We start from the raw sequence: 20,655 nt of genomic DNA on the forward strand, positions 1-20,655 counted from the left end.
GACAGGGATGCTGCATGTTAACCCTGTCTCTCTGTACAAGGATGCTACATGCTAACCTGGTCTCTGTACAACAAGGATGCTGCAAGCTGACCCAGTCTCTCCATAGTACAAGGATACTACATAAGTCTCTTGACAGCACATTCCACGACTATATTATTTCGTTAGTTTTTTCATTCTTGCACACATTTTTAAAGGCATTTGTGTAAAAGATTCTCAAAAGTTTGGCAGGGGTAACTGTTTACCTGTTAGCAAACATGTTAACAAAGAAGTTAAAAGTGATGTGTGCACACATGCATACATTTAACACAGAAACAGACGATACTGTATTTACACTTTTATTCCAATGAACGTGTAACAGGTAAATACTTGCACTATACCTGTAAATTCATCACATAGAGCTGTCCTGACAGACAATACTATCACACAGTCAGAAATTTATTCCTCAAATGAAGTGTGATATACCAGTAGTGTACACCTGGATATCATACCACAAATGAAGCTGGATATACCAGTAGTGTACACTTGGATAACACACCACAAGCATACACTCTCCCACTCTTCTGCCTCATGTAAAATGCATTTACAGAGTGTATACATAATTGTTTTAGCATGCATAGCCCACTAGCCCCCATAAAAAGGGTACCGATACCACTGGCAATCTTTAAAAACAGTTTCTAAAACAGAAGCAGTGGGGAGGGGAAGTGGAGGTGACTTGGGTGGCCCAGCCACCAACTGGTCTGCAAGGACCTACCTGCTGCAGGAGAATCTGGACAGCTGATCCAACCATTATCAAATGCTCCAAAATCAAAGCACAAAGTTTTCAAAGTGGGACACCTGATGCTGGAGCATGTACAGGTAAATATATTTGTAGCATGTAAAAATGTACACAAACTCCATGGTTTACTTATGTACTGAATGCCGACTCAAAAACCCCACAGGCTTACAGACAATTAGAGCGGACTGTTGTTGGTCACATCAGAATGCTGTAAGCACACTAACAGATGATTGGGATCAGCACTAACTGGTCCACTAGAGTCCCAGACGCAATCCAGGAAACTAAACCCTGCAAATTTTCAATGAAACTATCTGAAGATTTCAGACTACATTCGCACTCTATTTATTTTTCTGCATGTCACAAAATTTAGGAAGCATTTAAAATTTCAATGTTCACAAAATGTTGCTTAATGCACCAGATTCTTCCATGTATTGTCAGTTTCCTGTTGTCAGGGCACAGTGCATAAACATGTTCTTTGCGACACTTTTTTCTCAAAGAGAACACATTAATCGGCTCACACACTGATTTCTGTTGAAAGTGGACCATAACCTTCCAGAAAATGAATGATTACAAACACAACACCCAGCATCAAACTCACAAGTCAGCATGAACATGGTCCATGTAGAAAACAGTCTGCCCCCTTGTCACTGGGAGCTGGGTCTGCCCAACAGACACCATCTGCATATAAAGAAGCAGATGAGCTAAAGGTGGAGAGGACCAAAATCAGTTTGCCTCCCGTCACCGAGGGTCAGGGTCTGCCCAACAGACAGCATCTGCATGTCTAAAGAAGCAGATGAGCTAAAGGTGGAGAGGACCAAAAACCTAAAACTACAGCAAAACCAACATTAAACCTGTCAACCCCACACCAGCGTCAACAAAGCTAGATCTTTTACAGAATGGATGCTAACCCACTCTCCAAACTTTTTTTATGGGTAGAGGGGGTTGGAACATAATGTCTATTTTATGTAAACAAAGGATGAAAGTGCTGGTGTTAAACTCTGCTGGTAGATACCAGCATGATATTGCATTTGAGCACAGGATGCCATTTGTTATGACCAGGTTTTAAACCATGTAACATATTGCAAAAAGTGCTTATAACACAGTGGACTGTTGGAAAATTTCAATGACTAAACTGCATGACATGCTATCGTAACAGTCATTGGCATCGAGGTCATCATTTTGACTGCTTCTTCTGCACATCATTTGCAAGTGTTCAAGTCCTAAAATCTCATTATCAACAAAATCATAAACTCATCATTTGCCTGTATCACTTTACACAATTCTGCATTAACACAAATGTTCAGTAATCCTATTACAACCAAGTATTACTTTACAATATGGAAACCATAGCTGGAGCTCTGATAAGTGCACTCATCTGAACAGGTTCAAAACATTGCTCAAAACAAATTATAGTTTGCCATTATTTTGAAGACTTGCGATATTTGTACATGTTGCCAACATCAAATCTGATGTAAAATCATTTCACCCTGTAATTCTTTCTCCCTGCTTTCATTCTATATCTAACCTTATTCCCACGAAGGACAGAGAAGTTGTTTAGTTTTTTAAGACAGAATAAGCAGCATGTTAATGCCTCTTATTTCCATTTTTCAGACCAAATGTCAATCTGGCAAAGAGGCTGTTTAAATGTGCCCATCAGAATCTTGCTGAATGTAGTGCTAAGCCTATCTTACTGTACACATCATGACCATGTTACTTGCCTTGATGGACACTAGTCACTGCAACACAACCAAACCCATTCTTAATCTCTTTTCTGGGTACTGCCCTGACTGACCAGAGTGGAATGAATGCCCTGCACTGGCCTGCTGACATAGGCTGTACATAAAACTAACCCTAACTAGTTTGATCTCAAACTCTGATCTGCCAAAAAAAAATAATAAAAAAGGTTCCAACTAAATGAATCCTGACTTGCACTTCACAACACCTATCTCATATCTGCTCAATGGCTGAGCTTTGTCATTGGTGACCTGAACAATTAAACTACTACATAAACCATTGTTGCCAGTTATGCAAAGAAGGAAGAACATGTGAGTGCCTCACCAGAATCAAGCCTTATGTAATTCGAGAGAGAGAGAAAAAGAGAGAGTGTGCGCGTGCATGTGCGCATAAATGGACCACTGAGCTCTCACTGTGACCAATGGCCTGGGAAATGTGGGACAGTTAATATTTCCTGCCTGGTCCCCAGGAGTGACCAGACTTGGGAGCAACAACAGCACCAAATGATGGGAACTCTTCAGTGCTGTTGGTATCTGGAGCACGGTCCCAGGGAGCATCTCGCACAACAAAGCCTTGGGTGGCCAGGGAGGCTGACTGTGGACCAGTTTGACTTTTACTGGGAGGGTGCTGCAGGTCCTGAAGATACTCCATGTCTACCACATCTTGCAGCTGCAACAAGAAATACACCATGAAGCTGCTGATGCAGTATTTGAGTCATTTGGAACAAAAGCACATAGCAATAAACATGATGAAACATGACACACATACACAGCCATAAGGTATCTGAAACTATGGAGGTGAAAACCTGTACAAAACCTCATCTCATAAACCTATGTTGCCATCAGTTTTATGCAGTAGATGTTCAAAGATCACCTCAACCCTCATGTGCCTTAACCCTATTTCAAGTTGGCTTAAAAAAGATAAAACTGATATGTTTAGACAGTTTGTTCAATGCTGTTTCCATTATAGTAAAGGCAAGCTCTATGCACTGCATACAAAAAGACTATAAACAGTTAACTATAAAAAAAAAAAAAAGACAAGCAGCCAATGGATGATTCTGTGGCAATCATTAACGGAATGCATGAACAATGATGAGGAATGCAAGTGGGAAGTTTAGTGGATGAAGATATTCCTTAAAAGCTTTGAATGTGCAGTTGGAAGAGCAAAGAACATCTGCCAAATTTCGTCTGGAGCATGCCTCATACCTCATGTCAGCATATGCCCAAGCTCACTGTAACTGCCTTCAGCTAAAGTTTCCCCAATCAAAATACATACAGCTGGGTTTACAGAGATCATGGTTGACCGATAAGAACCTTTCACAGGATTGTAATGATGACTGTTATCAATGCCTCAAATGTACATTCCATAAAGGGTTGGTTAGTTGCTGGTGTTTAATGCCATCTAACAAGTTATTAGGAGAGCATTAAGTTATTCTTGATATGTATTTGCTAGGACTTTATCAATAAAATTGTTAATAGTCTCAAAGTGAGGCTGTGGAATCTTCTAAAACCATGGAACCTGTCAGACGTTTGATGCTCATACAGTCTAATTCTTTTTCATGGCAATGTCACCTAAATACTAAACTGTATAAATCAGGAATTAACTTTCACTTACATAATTATTTGAAGTAGTTGATTTTGTAGCATACATCAAGGATGGGGAACATGTTTTCTCCCAAAGGCCATTTTGATATAACATTGTGGGCCACTCAAAATTAGCCAGCTATATTTGAAGATGTAGTTTCACCACAGTGGGGAGTAAACAGAAGGGTGGCTTCAAACAAGAATTGGACTGGCCACCAGATGGGAGACCCACTGGGAGGGGTGCATGAAAAGGTTCACGGACACATCTTTGTCATCGCTGCATCTTGTGTCTCCCACCAACCACCTTATGTTTGCAGTTAATGGACAGAAAGAAAGAAATGTAACGATTGATAAGCACCCAAAGAACTATAAAATGTTGACCTGGCAGTGGTGTGGTGTGCTTAGAAGCCCAATTTGTTTTGTAATACGTACTCAAGGGAACCTCATTGACTGCAACTGATTTTAGTTCTCCAGTCTTCTAAGAAAGATCAAAAACATCTCATTTCATGTAACTGAGGGCTACTCAAAAGGCTTACATATTCCTCTTGCAGATTGAGCAGATGATCTTTGCAATCCAGCACAGCTTCTTCTGGTCCAGTTATAACAACAAGGTCCGGATCAGTTGACTCAGAGCGTGGGAAGCGGATATCCACTCTGAAGTCATCCATCAGCCTACGTACAGCTCGTCCTTTGCTGCCGATGATGCGTGAATGAATTCTATGATCGATGTGAATGCTCTCTGTAGTCATGTCCTCCTGCCGACAGAAAAATTTTAGTTTCCAGTCACATTATAGCAGGTGCAAATCTGCTAAAAACTTGCATTACTCTGATTCTTTTAGTATCTAGTCTTTTAGTTGTTCCTCCTCATTTGTAGCAACTTCACGTTCTCTTCATCACTCGCCCCCTCCCAAAATCAGAATTTTATTTTCTGTCCAAAGTCATTTTGAGATTTTCTTTGCAGGACAAATAACTCCCAAGGAAGAATGATTTAACCCGGGGGAAGGTAGGTAAACAAAACATGTAGTCATGCTTCACCACTTCAAGTACCTTCCCATCCCTCCTCAGACGTCCAACCCATTCATTTGTAATACTTGTCTCCCCTACATTCTGGCAAGACTATTTTAGTGATAGTAATTTCCATTTTTTGACAGTCTTGAACTGCTGAGTGCCAAAAGAGTAATGTCAACATACAAATCTATAAAGTTAAAAGCATCTAAATAAAAAGAACTGTATGCATTCTGTGTACACCTCTATTTCCTAATGGGGAAGTAACCCAGCCTAGGGATTAGCACCTCAAAACCTATAGAAAAGAAAAGAAAAGAAAAGAAAACTGACCAGTTCTTTCACAATATTCATAATCTCATCACGTGCCCTGCATGCATTTTCCTCATAGCCAGTGATTGTGATCACATTTGGATTTTCATCACTGCGATCTGGGAACTGGATGTTGACATCATGGTCTGCACGGATCTTGCTAATAATTGCACCTCTCTTGCCAATGATCTTGGGATGATGCTGTGGGTCTACTTCTATCTTCAGCTGAAAGCTCTTAAGAGCCTGTACACATACAAACAGACATTTAGTTCCGTAACTGGACATCTCTAGTCCCACTCACAGTTTTGAGCCAAAGCTGCCAGCATTATGTCAAAGAGCTGCTTAATGATAATGAATAGAACACTTTCCTTGTAAATTCTTTCATTGATATTTACCAAACATGCCTATAATTCAGAAGCAAAAATTATTTTGTAACCAACTGAATTATTCCCCCTTTGATAGGTTAGGGATGCTGGGTGGTAGGGACTCCCACTATATCTGGGTGCACCAACCCTCAAGCACCTTGTAAGGCCATATAAAAGAGTTTAACGTTCTTTTCCTCAACCCCCAAACAGAGATGGGGAAGGCTGGGATGGCACTTGAGTCAGGTTGTCTGGTAAGTAATCAAGAAAGAAAATTTATAAGAAACATTAACTTTACTAGATTATGTGATTTTTAAGAGGTGGGCTCTGCCAAAACCACAGCTGCTGAGCAACCAAAATAGCTGCAGCAAAATGGGGCTGACCAGATGATAAACAGAAGAATGGGCAGATGAAAAACAGAAGAATGGGCAGATCCATTATGGAGATCAAACACACAGTGGATGCACTGGGTCACTGCGTCTAAAATAAAATAGGGACCAGACCCATTAGGGTCTGAGGGGGTCACTTCAGGAAGCCAATTTTTTGGTTAAGGTAGGTAAGACCTCAGGCCATATTGCAAGCAGAGAAAAAGTGAAGGAGATACTGGCCTAGACCAGGAAAGATTGACAAGTTTTTTTAAAAAAAAAAATCACGATTTGATTCCACATTCCTCAGCTTTATTTCCTTTGCTGATAGAGGAGGTTGTGGACAGCACATGAATACATTACACAGCATTATTTACTATTTCCTTGGCTGATGGTGGTTGTGGGCAGCACATGGATACATTACACAGCTTTATTTACTCCTTCCTTTGTTTGGGTGATGGTGAGCAGGTTTTGTATGGGACATTAGCCAGTTTTTCCTCTGGTCATTGCCGCGTTGACCTCCTTCCAAGGTACATTAAATGAATGTGTCCTGCCAGGTGACATGGACAAACCAGACCAGCTCAAGCCGCTTGACTACTGCAATTAGTGATTCCTGGTGTCCCACGTGCGACAATCATACTTCACAAAAAAGCCACTGATTTCATGTTCCCTGATTAAGATCTGGAGCAGCCTTCTCAGGCATATGTTCTTGATTGCCTGTATTCTCCCCTCTGTAATGGCAAGCCGAGTCCACATTTCATGAGATACTTGTACAGATTTTACTTCACAGCAAATCTAATATTATAGCTGTGCCAGATCCCATTCAGCCTGGCCGCTACTGCTGTTGTGATTCTGATGCGTTTATCTGTCATGGAGAGGGGTGGCTCCCAAATAAAGCTGTTTACCTCTTTGAGCTGTACTCCCTTCACGTAGATCTCTGCTTTGCCAGTGACTTATCACTGCTGGTCTTCAATTCATATGTGTTGAACAGTCAGTTTGTTGGTAAGGTCCAGCACTTTTCTGTTGGTACCTACTGTCATCATTGTGTAATTATCTTTTTATTCAGGGGAGGAGACTAACAATGCTGTAACAAGAAAAGTCTTGGTTGATCCTATTTAATTTCTGATAAATGGTCAACTGCCCAAAATATGTGTATCAAGTTAAACACAGATATTACTAAGTTCTCAAAGCACAAGACCCTGCAAGTCTGATGCTTATGTTGTCATCTCTTACCCTGTCTTCCTTTTCAGCTTCCAGCTGAGCCACCTTGTCCTCGAGAGCAGCACGAGCTTTTTTGACATTCTCTGGCGGTCCTGTTACACGCACAATGTCACTTGATTCTGTGGCAGGTGGAATAGAGATATTGACATCATATTCCTCCATCATGCGCCGAACATCACGTCCCTTCTGACCAATAATGAATCGATGCATGTCAAATGGAACTGGAACCTCTTCTGTCACAGGCACCAGATCCTGCAGAAAAAACAAGCATGAGAGATGAAAGTTAGCTGCACAAACCATATCAAGCATTATCAAGACAGCTTCATCCTTGTATGTATGAGTTATAAATATGCACCAATATATATGAAAAACAAGTTAAACAGCATTGTACAGTTACACTATACAGTGGAACCTCGGTTAGCGAACGCCTCGGGTAATGAACAAAAATTTCGTCAAAAACTTGTCTCGGATAGTGAACAAAATTTCGGATAACGAACAGCCACGTGAACAACATGTGACCGACCAGCATGTCATCATTCGCGCTCGAGACACAGTTACGATCGGTCGTTCCTTATCTGTTCACATCCTTCTTATTTAGTTTTTTGTGCTTTATTTTAATAAGATAATCCTCAATCATGGCTCTAAAGCAGATTAAGAGCAATAATAGTGCAGTAATGACAAGGAAGTGGCCAACAATTGAATTGAAAAAGGAAATGATTTCAAAGTATGAAGGAGGCATGCGTCTGTCGGATATGTGATGTCGTGGGGGGGGGGTGGTGGGGTGGGGGGAAGATTGTTTTTTTTACGCCGTGCCAGCAACTGAGGCTATATTACGGCAAGGCAGCCGGCCCTGTAAACAGACGCCACGTGCAGAGAAAGAACAGCGTGCCCGAGACGAGAAATGAACTCTGGGCAGCCGACCTTCACTGTATTGGTGACAGGCGCTAACCGTTGCGCCACCGGACCACTATATGTGATGTCGTATTACCGAAGAGTTTTACAAAAAGGGCAGAAGCAACAGACACTGTAAAGTTTTTTCCTTCAACCTCAAAGGGACAGAAAAGGGAAGTCACCCTCAATTTTACAATGTCACATGTGCTCATGGAGAGGGAATTCAAGCAGTAATTCCACCCCTTCCTCCCCACACCTCCATCCACCCACGCCGTCAAAACGGCAAGTTTCTGATGTTTGAATGCTTTCTTTAATGTTTTCATGTTTATTTAACTCCATTTATATTGTATTATAACTGTTCTCTTTAAAAAAAACCAACCCATATACTAATATAGTCTGTAACTTTCAAATATTAGCGAGTCAATAGGGGCTGGGAACCAATTAAATCTATTTCCTTTATTTCTTATGGGAAAAATTGTTTCCGATAACGAACATTTCGGATAACGAACAACTTTCCAGAGCGAATTGTGTTCATTAACCGAGACTCCACTGTATATAAAACCTTGTACACTTACACTAAATAAACTACATCTGAAAAACTTTGTAAAATCACACTATACCTAAATTACAAAGCACATAACTTGTGCTAAGCATTGCACCAATACTGTCTTCATGCAAATATAAGAGGAATCCTTACTAAAGTAAAATGATACCAAAATATGCCTGTCAATCAAAAGCATCAACTGAAGATTAACTGCAGTAACAAAACCCACTAGCAATGCCTGCCTGGCTCGTTCACAGTTCTCTGGTTTGCCAGTTATAATAATGATGTCACTCTTGCCAGCCAGCTTGTTGCTCCCCTGTAGATTATTCACATCACCATTGGTAACAGCGTCTTCTTCCTCTTCAGCTTTTTCTGCAATGACAAATATTTATTATTATATTTCTTACTACTATATGTAATATATCATCATATAACATTTCTTACTCATTAAAAATCATCGTTAAAAAACAACCCTCAGTTCCGAAAGGATTTTTAAACTTTAGCCCCCAAGTGGTAACCCATAAATAACAATACACCCCCTTTGAAAGGTAGGTCAATGCTTCCATCCCTGCTACAGGCCCAACTACTTACACTGGCATGAGGTTGCTAGCTGTTGTTTGTATTTTATGCTATGCCAGCGACTGAGGATGTATCACGGAAAGACAACGTCCCGCTAAATACCTATAGTTAAGATATTGAAAACTCCAGGTGAGTTTGGTAGTATCCCCTAAAACAAAAGCCAGCACAAGGAAAAAAATCTAACATAAGGAAGAAGTATTATAAAATGGTAGGTAATATGTAAGAAAAGGGGGTATTGCGGCCTAATAGCCACCAAGAAACCAGAAAGTAAAAATGAAATTTTACCAGGAAAAAACCCCTTAAATCTTTTAGTATAACCATATCTTCTTTAAATTCAAAAATTGCTGCTGATGAGATGGATCGGAAAAGGTAGAACAAAGAATACAAAGAACCTGCGATAAAAAAAATGTCTGTTTAGTATTCTAGAGACCAGGATGTTGTATTAATACATGTACCACTGTAAGAATTTCCCAACACCAGAGGAAGCCTCAGAAAAGGCACGACTGCTTGGCATAGGTGTGTCCTAATAGTAGTCTTATAAAGACTACCTCCTCCCACTGCACAGGACGGCACGAAAGCAGGTGGTCTGAAAGACTGGGAAGGGTGACGTAACTGATTTTGGCCCAGAGTGTTCGAGTGGCGAGGAGGCTATCTTGGCCAAAAGCTCAACCAAGCAAGCACAGCAGCACAAGGTTTATTTAATATGGTGGTGTCAGCCGCTATGCCATTCACTAGCTCTCTTGCAGGATCTCTCATATGTCCCTGGCAAAATTTGCACTTCTCACATTTTTTATTTCAAGCTTTCGGTAACATTTTTAGCAGGCATAAACACCGAGATATCTCTAAAGCAAAATTCATAATCCAAATACCAAAATGACCTTCCCATAAGACTGTACAGACGCTGTAATTTTGAACAGATGCCAATTACACAAGCATGCACGCACGCACACATATAGGCACATCCTGCTTTTTGTAAGACAACAGCTGTTATATAGTAAGCTGTTAGTGATAGACTTAATGGTCAACTAGCTTTTATAACAAATAACCGCTATTACGTGCAACATTTTAAGCAAATAAACTAGGTCTGCTAATGGTTTGCATCACTCACCTGTCAGTTAAACTAGGCCTGATAACCATTTGAATCATTCCCCCATCAATATATGGGTTGTACATATTGTCTATGTCAGTTAAACTAGGTCTGCTGTTTGAATCATTCATCTATCAACATGTGGGTTGTACAGATTGTCAGTTTACATGCCAGACTAAAACTGGTTTCTTTTATTAGACATAGAAAAAAAGGTAGTGATGCTGCAGTAGCAAGAAGTTTGCGTCTGTATACTTGTACATACAACGGTGTATATTTTTAGTAGTTTTGTCTGGCTCTTTCTTCCAAACTCTATGGCCACATTTAGCTTCACTTTAAGCCATTAAACTTAAGAACAGCTTTAACAGCATTGTAAAATTGCCAATTTTAAAGAATAAAACCAGTTGATGGCAATTAGGGTTAACCCATTAAGAGAAATGGATGGCACAGAATAAATGCATTAAATATGGCTTAATCTGCCACAACCCAGACTGGACACTTTTAATAAAGCACTGCTACTGAGACTGAAATAAATTGGTATCTGACTGTGGGTTCAGGTCTCATCTAGAAATTTCTTTAGTGTGACATCTGTTTAAGGTACATGTACTGCATTATTTGGCTTTGATATAGCCTAAGTTGCTGACTGAGTTTAAAACTCAAAACCAAGAGCTTATTCTTGAAGAGCAAATGAAGCTCATTTCCTACAAATCCCTTTGGCACAGGAAAATACAGGACACAGGGCAGAGGGATCACTTAAAAAGGAAAATTAAAAAGAACAAACTGACAATATCCCCTGAAAACTTTCCCAATGAATTCAAAACTACTTACTGCCATTGGCCACTGGTTTGTCAGGAAACTTGATTCCAACCTCATGCACACGTGTGACCTCTCGCACCCGTGATCCTCCTGCCCCCATGATTGTGCGGTGGTACTGCTGAGGTATAACACATTCCACTGTCACCTGGGCCTCCTATAAGATAAAATTTATAAGCAGAAAATATTATAAGCCGTTGTGATGGTACTGCTGAGGTATGACACATTCCACTTTCACATGGGCCTCCTTCATGGTACAATTTATAAGTTGTCACTTTGGCCACTTCTTTATAAAAGCATATAATATTTTATCAGCAGTCGCTGGATCTCCTAGAGCATACAATTTGTAAGCTGTTGCCATAAAAACAGTGTACAAGAAATACAAAATAAATGAAATAAAACCCTATATTCGCAATGTCTGCTTCTGCAGTTACTTGAAAGATCATTCTCTGATGGGTCCTTTTCCTCAAACATTCCCAAAAGCTCTTAACACTTTCGCTCTGCGTCGGCTCCAGCAGTCCGACCAAACCGCTTCACGTAACTTGTATGTGTCGGACTCCTGTGCCCGACGCACTTCTGTAACCAGTGTACTGTTTAAATTTGTAACCCTGTGCGTAAATCAACGGAAATAAGGGAGAAAATATAAGAACCTTTAGGATACTTTCCTTTTTCGATTGCTTCCCTTTAAAGTCTGAAAAAATCAACCAATCAGGTATTTTCTCGTCTTTGAAAGACTTAAAAAAACGTGGTTTGTTTACTAGAGCGCCATATTGACATTCGTTGCTCGCAACTCGATTTGACTGGATTTGTACTCAAACAACAGAAAATGAGAAGCAAACAATAAGTAATATTTAAATTCTAATGTATATTCTATTAAAAAATGATCTTGTTTGGGACTTTATGTTTATACATATATTATATAAAAAAAAAAATATTCTGATTGTGACCTTTCGCCTGGTTTGGAAAATCATGCCCCATACAGTTACTATCTTTGATGTGAGCTTACCACAAGAAAACAAAACCTATAATTCTTGAAATTAACACCATGCAAATGTTTTTAAAATGCTCTTTTAAACGGCGTATCACATTATTTGTCTTTTTTGTAGTTTAACAGATATAATTTTTTGAAAACACCGGTGAACATTTTCTTTGCATGCACTCAGTGCTTCGTAGTGAATTATCTTCGCGCGGCTCTGTACCTTCTTAGCGTACCGATAATATTAAATGCATCAATCTGATTTTTTGTTGTTGACAAGAACAATGTTTATTCATTTCAAGTTTATATGCAGTTATTAAAGTGTGATTCCTGGAGGTGTATCTTCTGCTAGCATGATATATCCTGTGCAACCCTGTGTGAAATTTTTCTTTTAAATTCCATTACACCTACCTAATTTGCTTTGGATTACCTCATAAGTGACTGTTCATGCAGGATTCAGATGTAAGCATTTTTGTTTCACACAGCTTGATCTCGTATTATTTGTTTAAAATTTTTTTCTATCTCTTTAAGTTATTTTTTTTTATGATATTTTGAAATTGGCGAATTTCCATGCATACGAGGGGAATGTGACCTTGAACCCTGACGTAGTGAATGAGTTAACCCAGCGGTTCTCAACCAGTGGGGCGCGCCGCCCCCAGGGGGGCGCGACGTGCTTACAAGGGAAGGTGGTCATTTTTTAAAAGTTTCTTATACCGGTATCAGTGAAATTAACTTACATTGCTGGCTAAGAGGGTGCGCAGACGTACTTTTGTTCGTCAGGGGGGCGTCACAAGTAAAAGGTTGAGAACCGCTGAGTTAACCCATAAACTTGGCAGACAACAGTTACATTTCAATGAAGTCTGGACCTCACAACACCCATCTAAAATACAGGTATGGATACACACTGCTTCATCAAAAAGTTAACTCTTAACTTCTTATTGCTGAAAAAAGAACAGTGCTCAATTGGGTTAAAATTTCACCACCTTTCCTCTTCCCAATATGCCTGTACTTTGCTTTGCAAGGTTTGCTTCTGCTACAACCTGTCAAAATTTAACTCACAAAGGAAACATCAATTTTTAAAATTAAAGTTCTGCATGTGTATATGTTTGGTAATGCACACACCTAAATGGGTGACATTTGCTAATACTGGTACCTGTGGTGGTCTCGTCTCCGAGTAAAGTCTTTACCTAATACGCTGCAGAAGCTTGCACATCAATGCACAGGTCAGGCTATATAGGCTACAGGCAGGCTTTCACTTAACAGCAGAGTTGTGGGACTTTTTCTCTTCTGAGATCCACTTGGATATTTATCAGATCACTTGTGGGCCATACATTATTATCAACTGATTAACCTGCTGTACATAGCCACAATGTAGTTTCACAGCATGAAAAGGGTCAGACCAAACAATTTCGTGGGCATTACACAGCATGCAGGCTAGGTGTTCCAGACCCCCCAACTTACATGACAGTTTTGTGGTGCAATGTTAAACAAAAAAAAAAAAAACAACAACAAAAAAAAAAACAACAACAACAAAAAAAAAAGGTAATAAAAGAGTCATGTGACCTTAAAGCCCTAATTTATCCTGGGGTCAGCTTTTATGAGGGTGGTGCACAACTACTTTTCCTTCTTGCCTTACCTACCCCAAACTTCTATGAAATCTGGTACCACTTGACAGCTGGAGCAGCTAGGTTGGTTGTGTTTTAAGCCGAGCCAGCAACTAGGCCATGTCACAGTTAGATAAAGTAATCTTACCAATGTTTAGGTTGCAAAAAAAAAAAACCAAACAAAACTGCAATGATATAATAACAACCTCTTAATAAAGCCAGCACAAAAAAGAATAACGTAAAAGAGTAGGTAAAGTGTAAAAAGAGTGTTGAGACCCATAAGGCCACCAACAGACCAAAACCCCAAACCAAAACTATCAGAACAGAAAAAGCTTAAATCTTTTGATACAGCCCTATCCTCATGCTGCTGGGGCAACCTAGGGATGTATACTGCGTCACACAGCTATTGAACTGGGTAGAGTGCATGCCTTTTGGATCCAATACTGTGGGCTGGAGGAATGTAAAATCTATTTGCCTAGATGAACAAGCTTGCCATGACAGACTTATTTGATGACTTGCTGTAAACAACAAGGCTGACCTTTCTCTACCTTTGTTGTAAAAAGTAACGTCAGAATTTAAACTCAACACAAAATGTCTCTTTCTCTTGGTTACACAATCGGCCCTACCAAATCTGTCACACTAAATCTTAACTCTAAACAATCCACCCTACCAAATCTGCAACCATTTCAGCTATCTTCTTCTTGGCTGCCTCCACACAGTCCTTGGAGCCCTTGATGGTGACTTTGTCGCTTTTGACTCCACTGCGAGGAAAGCTAACGGCAACTCCTCCATATTCTTCAGCAATATTGCGCAACACCTCACCTCGGCGTGCCACAAAAAATCGATGATGTTTGGCATCCACAGTCATCTCTGCCTCCACCACGTTATCCTAGAATGAAACATTTAAGTTATGTTGATAAATAGTCTCTAATAACAGTTTGACAGAAGCTAACTACAAAGAAGTTCAAGATATTTCAATGCAAACTACAAAATTTTGATGTTTCATACCACCTACAAACTGAATAATGAAAATAATCAGCACATACTTAGGTTAAATCAAAACATGTTTCTATACACAAAAAAAGAGCTCCATAAGAACATGCGAAAGTCCTTACCAGGTTTTTAATGAGTGTCTGCAATTCCTCCTTGGCCTGCTTGACATTCTCCTCTTTGCCCATGATGGTAATCAATTCTTGATCAGCATCCCCACTTGCAGGGAAAATAATTCGTGTTGCGGTGTTCTCGCGTACCTGTCATAATGTGCTACCTTCTATATTGTTCTTCAGAATAAATACAGTTTATCTGTGAGAATAAAATAAGTTTTATTCTTGACGATTCCAGAAATATCTTAAACCAGCTCTTCATCATTATGTAAAGTATATTACATTTATATTTGACCTTTTCCACATATAATTCAGCCCAGCAAAGTGTTATGCTGACCTTTTTAATGTTGGCACCTCCACGGCCAATGAGAAACTTGTGGTACTGAGGCTTGGCACGTATCTCTGCTGTGAAGCTGGACTCTTTCTGCACACAGAAAACAGATCATGTCAAACTGGCATAATGCAGTCACTTCAGCAGTACCACTATCAAAGTATCCATACCTAGCCTTCTTGTCTAACAATCTATTGACTTGCAGTTATCTGTAGTTGTAGTGGTATAAGTGGTAATAGTGGAGCTAGTCACAGTAGCATCATACAGTTGTCCATTTTTGGCGCAAATGTGAATGTTACTGACGTCGCTGTTCGTTTTTAATGCCATGCCAGCAACTAAGGCTATATCATAGCGACAGAGAGGTTGCAACAGAATAGGAGTGAAGAAGCAGAAGGCAGGATTGCAGACAACAGATCAGGGAATCAAGTTCACATTTGCTGACTTGCGTAGATCACAGAATAATAAAAAATCAGAAATAATAAAAATTTCATTTAAGAGTAACACCTTAGTAGTCCTTTGTTAGTCTTAATAAGAAAACTGCAAATGCAGTTGCTGTGTCCCTCATCGGTTCTAAATTAGACTATGCCAACAGCTGCCTCTGGGGGATTTCAAAGAGCGAGTTGTCGAGGCTACAGCGAGTGCAAAATACGGCTGCGAGGATAGTTGCAGGAAAGAAAACAACTGACCATATTACTCCTGTACTTCGTGACCTACATTGGCTTCCTGTGGAGAAGAGAATTGAGCACAAATTGTTAACTTTAACCTATGGCTGTCTTCACGACCTTGCGCCTGTCTATCTACAAGAACTCATTCGCTGTTACCAACCCCAGCGGAACCTTCGTTCAGCAGCCCACTTCAGACTTGAACGACCGAGTGTTCAGTCAGGGAATACTAACAAGAAGACTGCGGGTTTCAGATCCTTCTCCAATGTAGCCCCGCTTTTGTGGAACTCGCTTCCCCTCTCGACCAAGGAGTCTGATAGTATTGCATCTTTCAAGAAAAATCTTAAGACTCACTTGTTTAAACTTATTTGAAGTTATCATTTAACCTGCAGTTTGGTGGCTGCTGGGATCACCGCGCATTGAGCGCATCTTTGTGATGCGGATACAAGCGCGCTACAAAACTACATCATCATCATCATCATCACAAGGGCTTATATATTATATATTGGGAAACATGAAGCAGGAATTCTCTTCAGAGAGGAAATCACAGTTGTTCAGTGTTACACATAGTAATTCACACTGGTTTCTATGCACATTCAACCAAACGGTCTTTAGTTCAATTTAACTTTAGGTCTTAAGAGGAAAAATTTTTTATTCAAACTTCTTTGGGGAAATTTTGTAGTTAAGCAAGTTTTGTCGTAAATTATCCATGCAGACAAAAACATCTAAAAATATCCTACACGATAATCTGATTGTTTCTTCACAGGTAAGGTAGGAGCGCTAAAGTATCTATCAATTTGGCATGATGCAGTAATTAAAATAAGACAGTGTAGCGGGAGCGCTGTTTAGGTCAGCAGGTACTGCTGACAGTGCCTAGTCCCTCCACCCCACACCCCCTTCCACCCCACGCACTGGTCGCGCGAACGGCGCGCAGCGCGAGACGGGCAGCAACAGCAGGTGACATGGCACCCAAGCTGCCCTGTACAAAAAGCGGGCAAAGAGCAGCGCCCGCGCCTTTTCTCTCGGTACGAGAACTGGTCCTGCTGGGTATAGCAGTAAGTGAAGAACCTTGAGACTGAGTTAGCGAGAAGTACCTTAGTACCACAAGGCACTCTGGTCTGCTGGAAATAGCGGCTCGTGACACTCAGTCTCTCTCGTCCCCACCCCAGGAAGTCGAGTTAGCGAGAAGTACCTTAGTGCCGTGAGGCGCTCTGATCCGCTGGAAATAGCGGCTCGTGACACTCAGCTTCTTCCCCCACCCCTGAGCTAGTGAGAAGTACCTTGGTGCCGCAAGGCGCTCTGGTCCACTGGAAATAGCGGCTCGCATCACTCAGCCTCCTTTTCCCACCCCACGGAGTTAGGTGTTAGGTTTTGGCTAGATAGGTAGGTAAGAATAAGTTTGGTAGTTGTTTTGTATATCTTGTAAATAAATTTATGTCTTTGAACCGTAAGTACTTGTGTAAGCGTGTTAGTGCCAGCGAGTGCTAGTGTGTCGTACGCATGTCTCCGCTGTGTGAACGCGAGTGAGGTTTGTGTACTGTCCATGTATGCAGTCGTAACACAGCAGCAGAGAAAGAACATACGAGACGGTCCGGCGGAATTGACACACCGATTGAAAAGACACTTAGTGGAAAGTAAAGCAGGGTCTTTTGTGGACTCCAAGGTCGGCTGAGTTCGGGTGCGTGTAATGGATAGGTAAAAAAAAAAAAAAGAACACAACGCGAGGCAAAAGGACCAGACGACGCACCCGACTACGAGAGCTAGGATTTTCATAGAGTGGAAAATTCTCCTTGGGAACTTCCGTCCTCTTCCCTGGAACAACAAAGAGGAACGGACCGATCGATTTGGCGCTAAGATAAGCTGTAGCATAGGGTGTTAGCGCAGGGTCAGTCAGTCCGGTTACAAGAGTTACAATTACTAAGTTGCCATCAATGTGTCAAAATACTGGCTACATGCTGATCCGGAATTTTAGAACTATTTTTCTGCAGATGGATGGGAAGCAGAATGGCCTGTCTGGGTTTGAGACAGTAGAGGTAAAAAGTAACACAAGATAGCTGTTTGACGCAGAGAATGTACCCATAAAGACACTATTCAAACTCTTTCTTAAATTAAAGAAACTCAGTTAACTTAATCTTATATGAGACACCAGAAATCCATTAAACATTTGAAAAGCTAACAAATAAGATAAATGACCCATTCGAAAAAGCAAACAAATGGTCATATCAAGACTACAGGCTTTTCGAGCAGAAGAACGAGCAGAACAGAATATAAGCCATCCCTGTCGTTTACAAAAAAACATACACCTGACGTGTTATTTCTTGGGCTGTGTAACCACAGATGTGGCTTATACAATGTAACAACTCTCTATAAAGGTTGGTTGTGTTTTACGCCGTGCCAGCAACAGAGGCCATAACAAGGCGACAAAGTCATCTTGCCTTAAAAAGTTTAGAATCAAATCTTCCATGGGATATAACCACAAATCTTAATAAAAGCCAACACAAGAAGCAAGAACAATGTTAAAAAAAAAGTAGTATGTTAAAAAAAAAAAAAAGGAGTGTTGTGGCCCTAAAGACACAAAGACACAAGTTTCAGACAACAGAGAGAAAGTGGCTGTAGAGATTGAAACGACGAACATTATGCGACGAACAGCACAAGAAACACCAGATATGGTTTGATCTGGCACTTTATGAATTGTCCAGAATGGGTAGAAGCTTCCTCAGAAAAGAATCTCACAAAAAATTGATTATTAGAGTGTTTTCTTTTTGTTTCATTCTTTCTTTTAAAGAGCACCAAATCAACAATCAACAGTAGCCACAAATGGCAAATGGAGGCCAGATCACAGATTATGTAGTGCACATCTACACAGTCGTTATGAATCTGTGATAAAAGCTGATCAAGTTAAATGTGGAAATTGTCTTGTCTAAGATAAAATCATCTGTAGATCACCAGAATTGATGATACATTGGCACTGAAGCAGAGACAATAGAGTGGACTGCACCGTGTGACCTTCTCACTGACGAATGGCACAAAGAAGCTGCTATGAAGAGGCTGGCTTTCAATGGGACAACTGAAGGCCATAGTTGAAACAATCAGGCCGCAGACAAGCAGATCATTTGAACAGAAAGAGGAAGAAGCATGTAACAAATAATAGGGACGAATCTCAGAGCAGCCCATCGAAGACAACAACAAAACTCAGTGAGCTAGTCCCCTTCAGTTAGGCTACATGACATCACTCTCAAATAATAGGGGTAGAAGTTGTACTTCATGCCACCGATTCTGTTTTAACTCACTTTGTACTGAGTTAATGTGAGCTTCTCTCTTCTGTATTTCCTTCTAAAAATAGTTTGTAGTCCACAAACATAACCACAATGCCATACAAACAATCAGCAAGTAGTGTTTAGTGAAGATGGGGTGACAGTGTATGCCATGGCCATCGCCTGATTTCAAGCTTTCAGAGGACACAGTCCACTATTATTAGGTTCTTTGTTATAATCATAGATAAAAGCTGCTTTTTTTGGTACAGTTTTCAAATCTTTTTCTGCTAATGCTGAACAAGCAACACTGAGTGGGCCTGTAGTGGACTTTCTGATGGCCTGCTAAATTTTTGTAGACAAGCCATCATCCAAAAAATTTAATATGGACAAAAGAATTTGTTATCTCATTTCAACAAACGCTGAACTCTGTTGTCCTAAAAGATTGAATGGGTAGAACTTTATCATAATGCCTTGGCACTTATCATGCAGCCATAAGTGTTCCTGTCATCAAAACAACAATACATGGTCACAGGATTTTTAGTTATTGTGCAGTGAAACAATGGAACTCACTCCATTTCCATATCCCCACCTACCCACTATTGAGTCCTTTACATGTGCACTGAAAACACACCTCTTCTGTAAACATTACTCCTAACCTTTCCCATAATACTAGTCCTTTGTCACACCCTTCATTTTGTAATATCATGTTACTCTCAGCTCTTGTTCTTGTTATTTGGTTCCTCTGTGTGTTTTCTGTATTTGATTTTATTCTTTGTTTAGTCCAGTTGTTTATTCTTGTATAGCTCATATGCTATTCGTTTGTTTTCCTGTCCCTCTTATGCTGTCCATGTTTCGTTTCTGCTCTTAGGCGCTAAGAGCTTGCTCCTTAGTTAGGAGTGTAAGAATGTGCTTTGACAAATTTTGCATTTATTATTACAAGAAATATTTTCCCAACCTGATAATCACTAAAAATGGTAACGGTATTCAAAAGAGTGATAGCAATTCATCTTGGTACTCATCCTACTTTTATCCCTCTCATAACTTGCATAATACAAGAGCTTACTTTTTCATTTACAAGGTCCAGTAACTGCTTGCGTGCATTCTCAACATCATCTTTTGGACCACGGATGGTAACTTTGTCACTGGTGGTTCCCTCTGGAGGAAAACGGATGATAACACCTCCACATTCTTCCATGATTGCACGAATGAGACGTCCTTTGGACCCAATGATGGAATTGTGAAGACGATGAGGAATTTCTACAGTCATTTCTTTTATGTTAGCCTGCAGTCAAAACCAAAAACTATCAGAATATAAAAAGCTTAAATCTTATTATCGAGCCTCATATTTCTTAAAAAAGTAAAAATAGCTGCTGTTGGGATGGATTTGAAGAAGGAAAACAAAGAAGCTGGAGTTCAGGACAAGTTATTAAAACATGTACAACACTAAAAGTTCCTTGACA

At 40.2% G+C, this 20,655-nt stretch overlaps 1 protein-coding gene across 1 annotated transcript in view; it reads right to left on the bottom strand.

The window, feature by feature from the left end:
• Window positions 1-319: 319 nt before the first annotated feature.
• LOC112556427 (vigilin-like) overlaps window positions 320-20,655 on the bottom strand; it is a 50,912-nt gene continuing 30,576 nt past the window's right edge. The window contains exons 16-25 of the mRNA XM_025225424.1: window positions 20,259-20,477; window positions 15,286-15,372; window positions 14,961-15,095; window positions 14,516-14,734; window positions 11,281-11,422; window positions 9,019-9,161; window positions 7,367-7,606; window positions 5,428-5,649; window positions 4,629-4,847; window positions 320-3,178 (exon numbers count right to left, since the gene is read on the bottom strand). Of these exons, the coding sequence (XP_025081209.1) occupies window positions 2,954-3,178; window positions 4,629-4,847; window positions 5,428-5,649; window positions 7,367-7,606; window positions 9,019-9,161; window positions 11,281-11,422; window positions 14,516-14,734; window positions 14,961-15,095; window positions 15,286-15,372; window positions 20,259-20,477 (1,851 nt within the window). The 3' untranslated portion in view covers window positions 320-2,953. The remainder of the gene's footprint in view (window positions 3,179-4,628; window positions 4,848-5,427; window positions 5,650-7,366; window positions 7,607-9,018; window positions 9,162-11,280; window positions 11,423-14,515; window positions 14,735-14,960; window positions 15,096-15,285; window positions 15,373-20,258; window positions 20,478-20,655) is intronic.

This window comes from Pomacea canaliculata, linkage group LG2 (genome assembly GCF_003073045.1).
Source record: "Pomacea canaliculata isolate SZHN2017 linkage group LG2, ASM307304v1, whole genome shotgun sequence".
Lineage (NCBI taxonomy): Eukaryota > Metazoa > Mollusca > Gastropoda > Architaenioglossa > Ampullariidae > Pomacea > Pomacea canaliculata.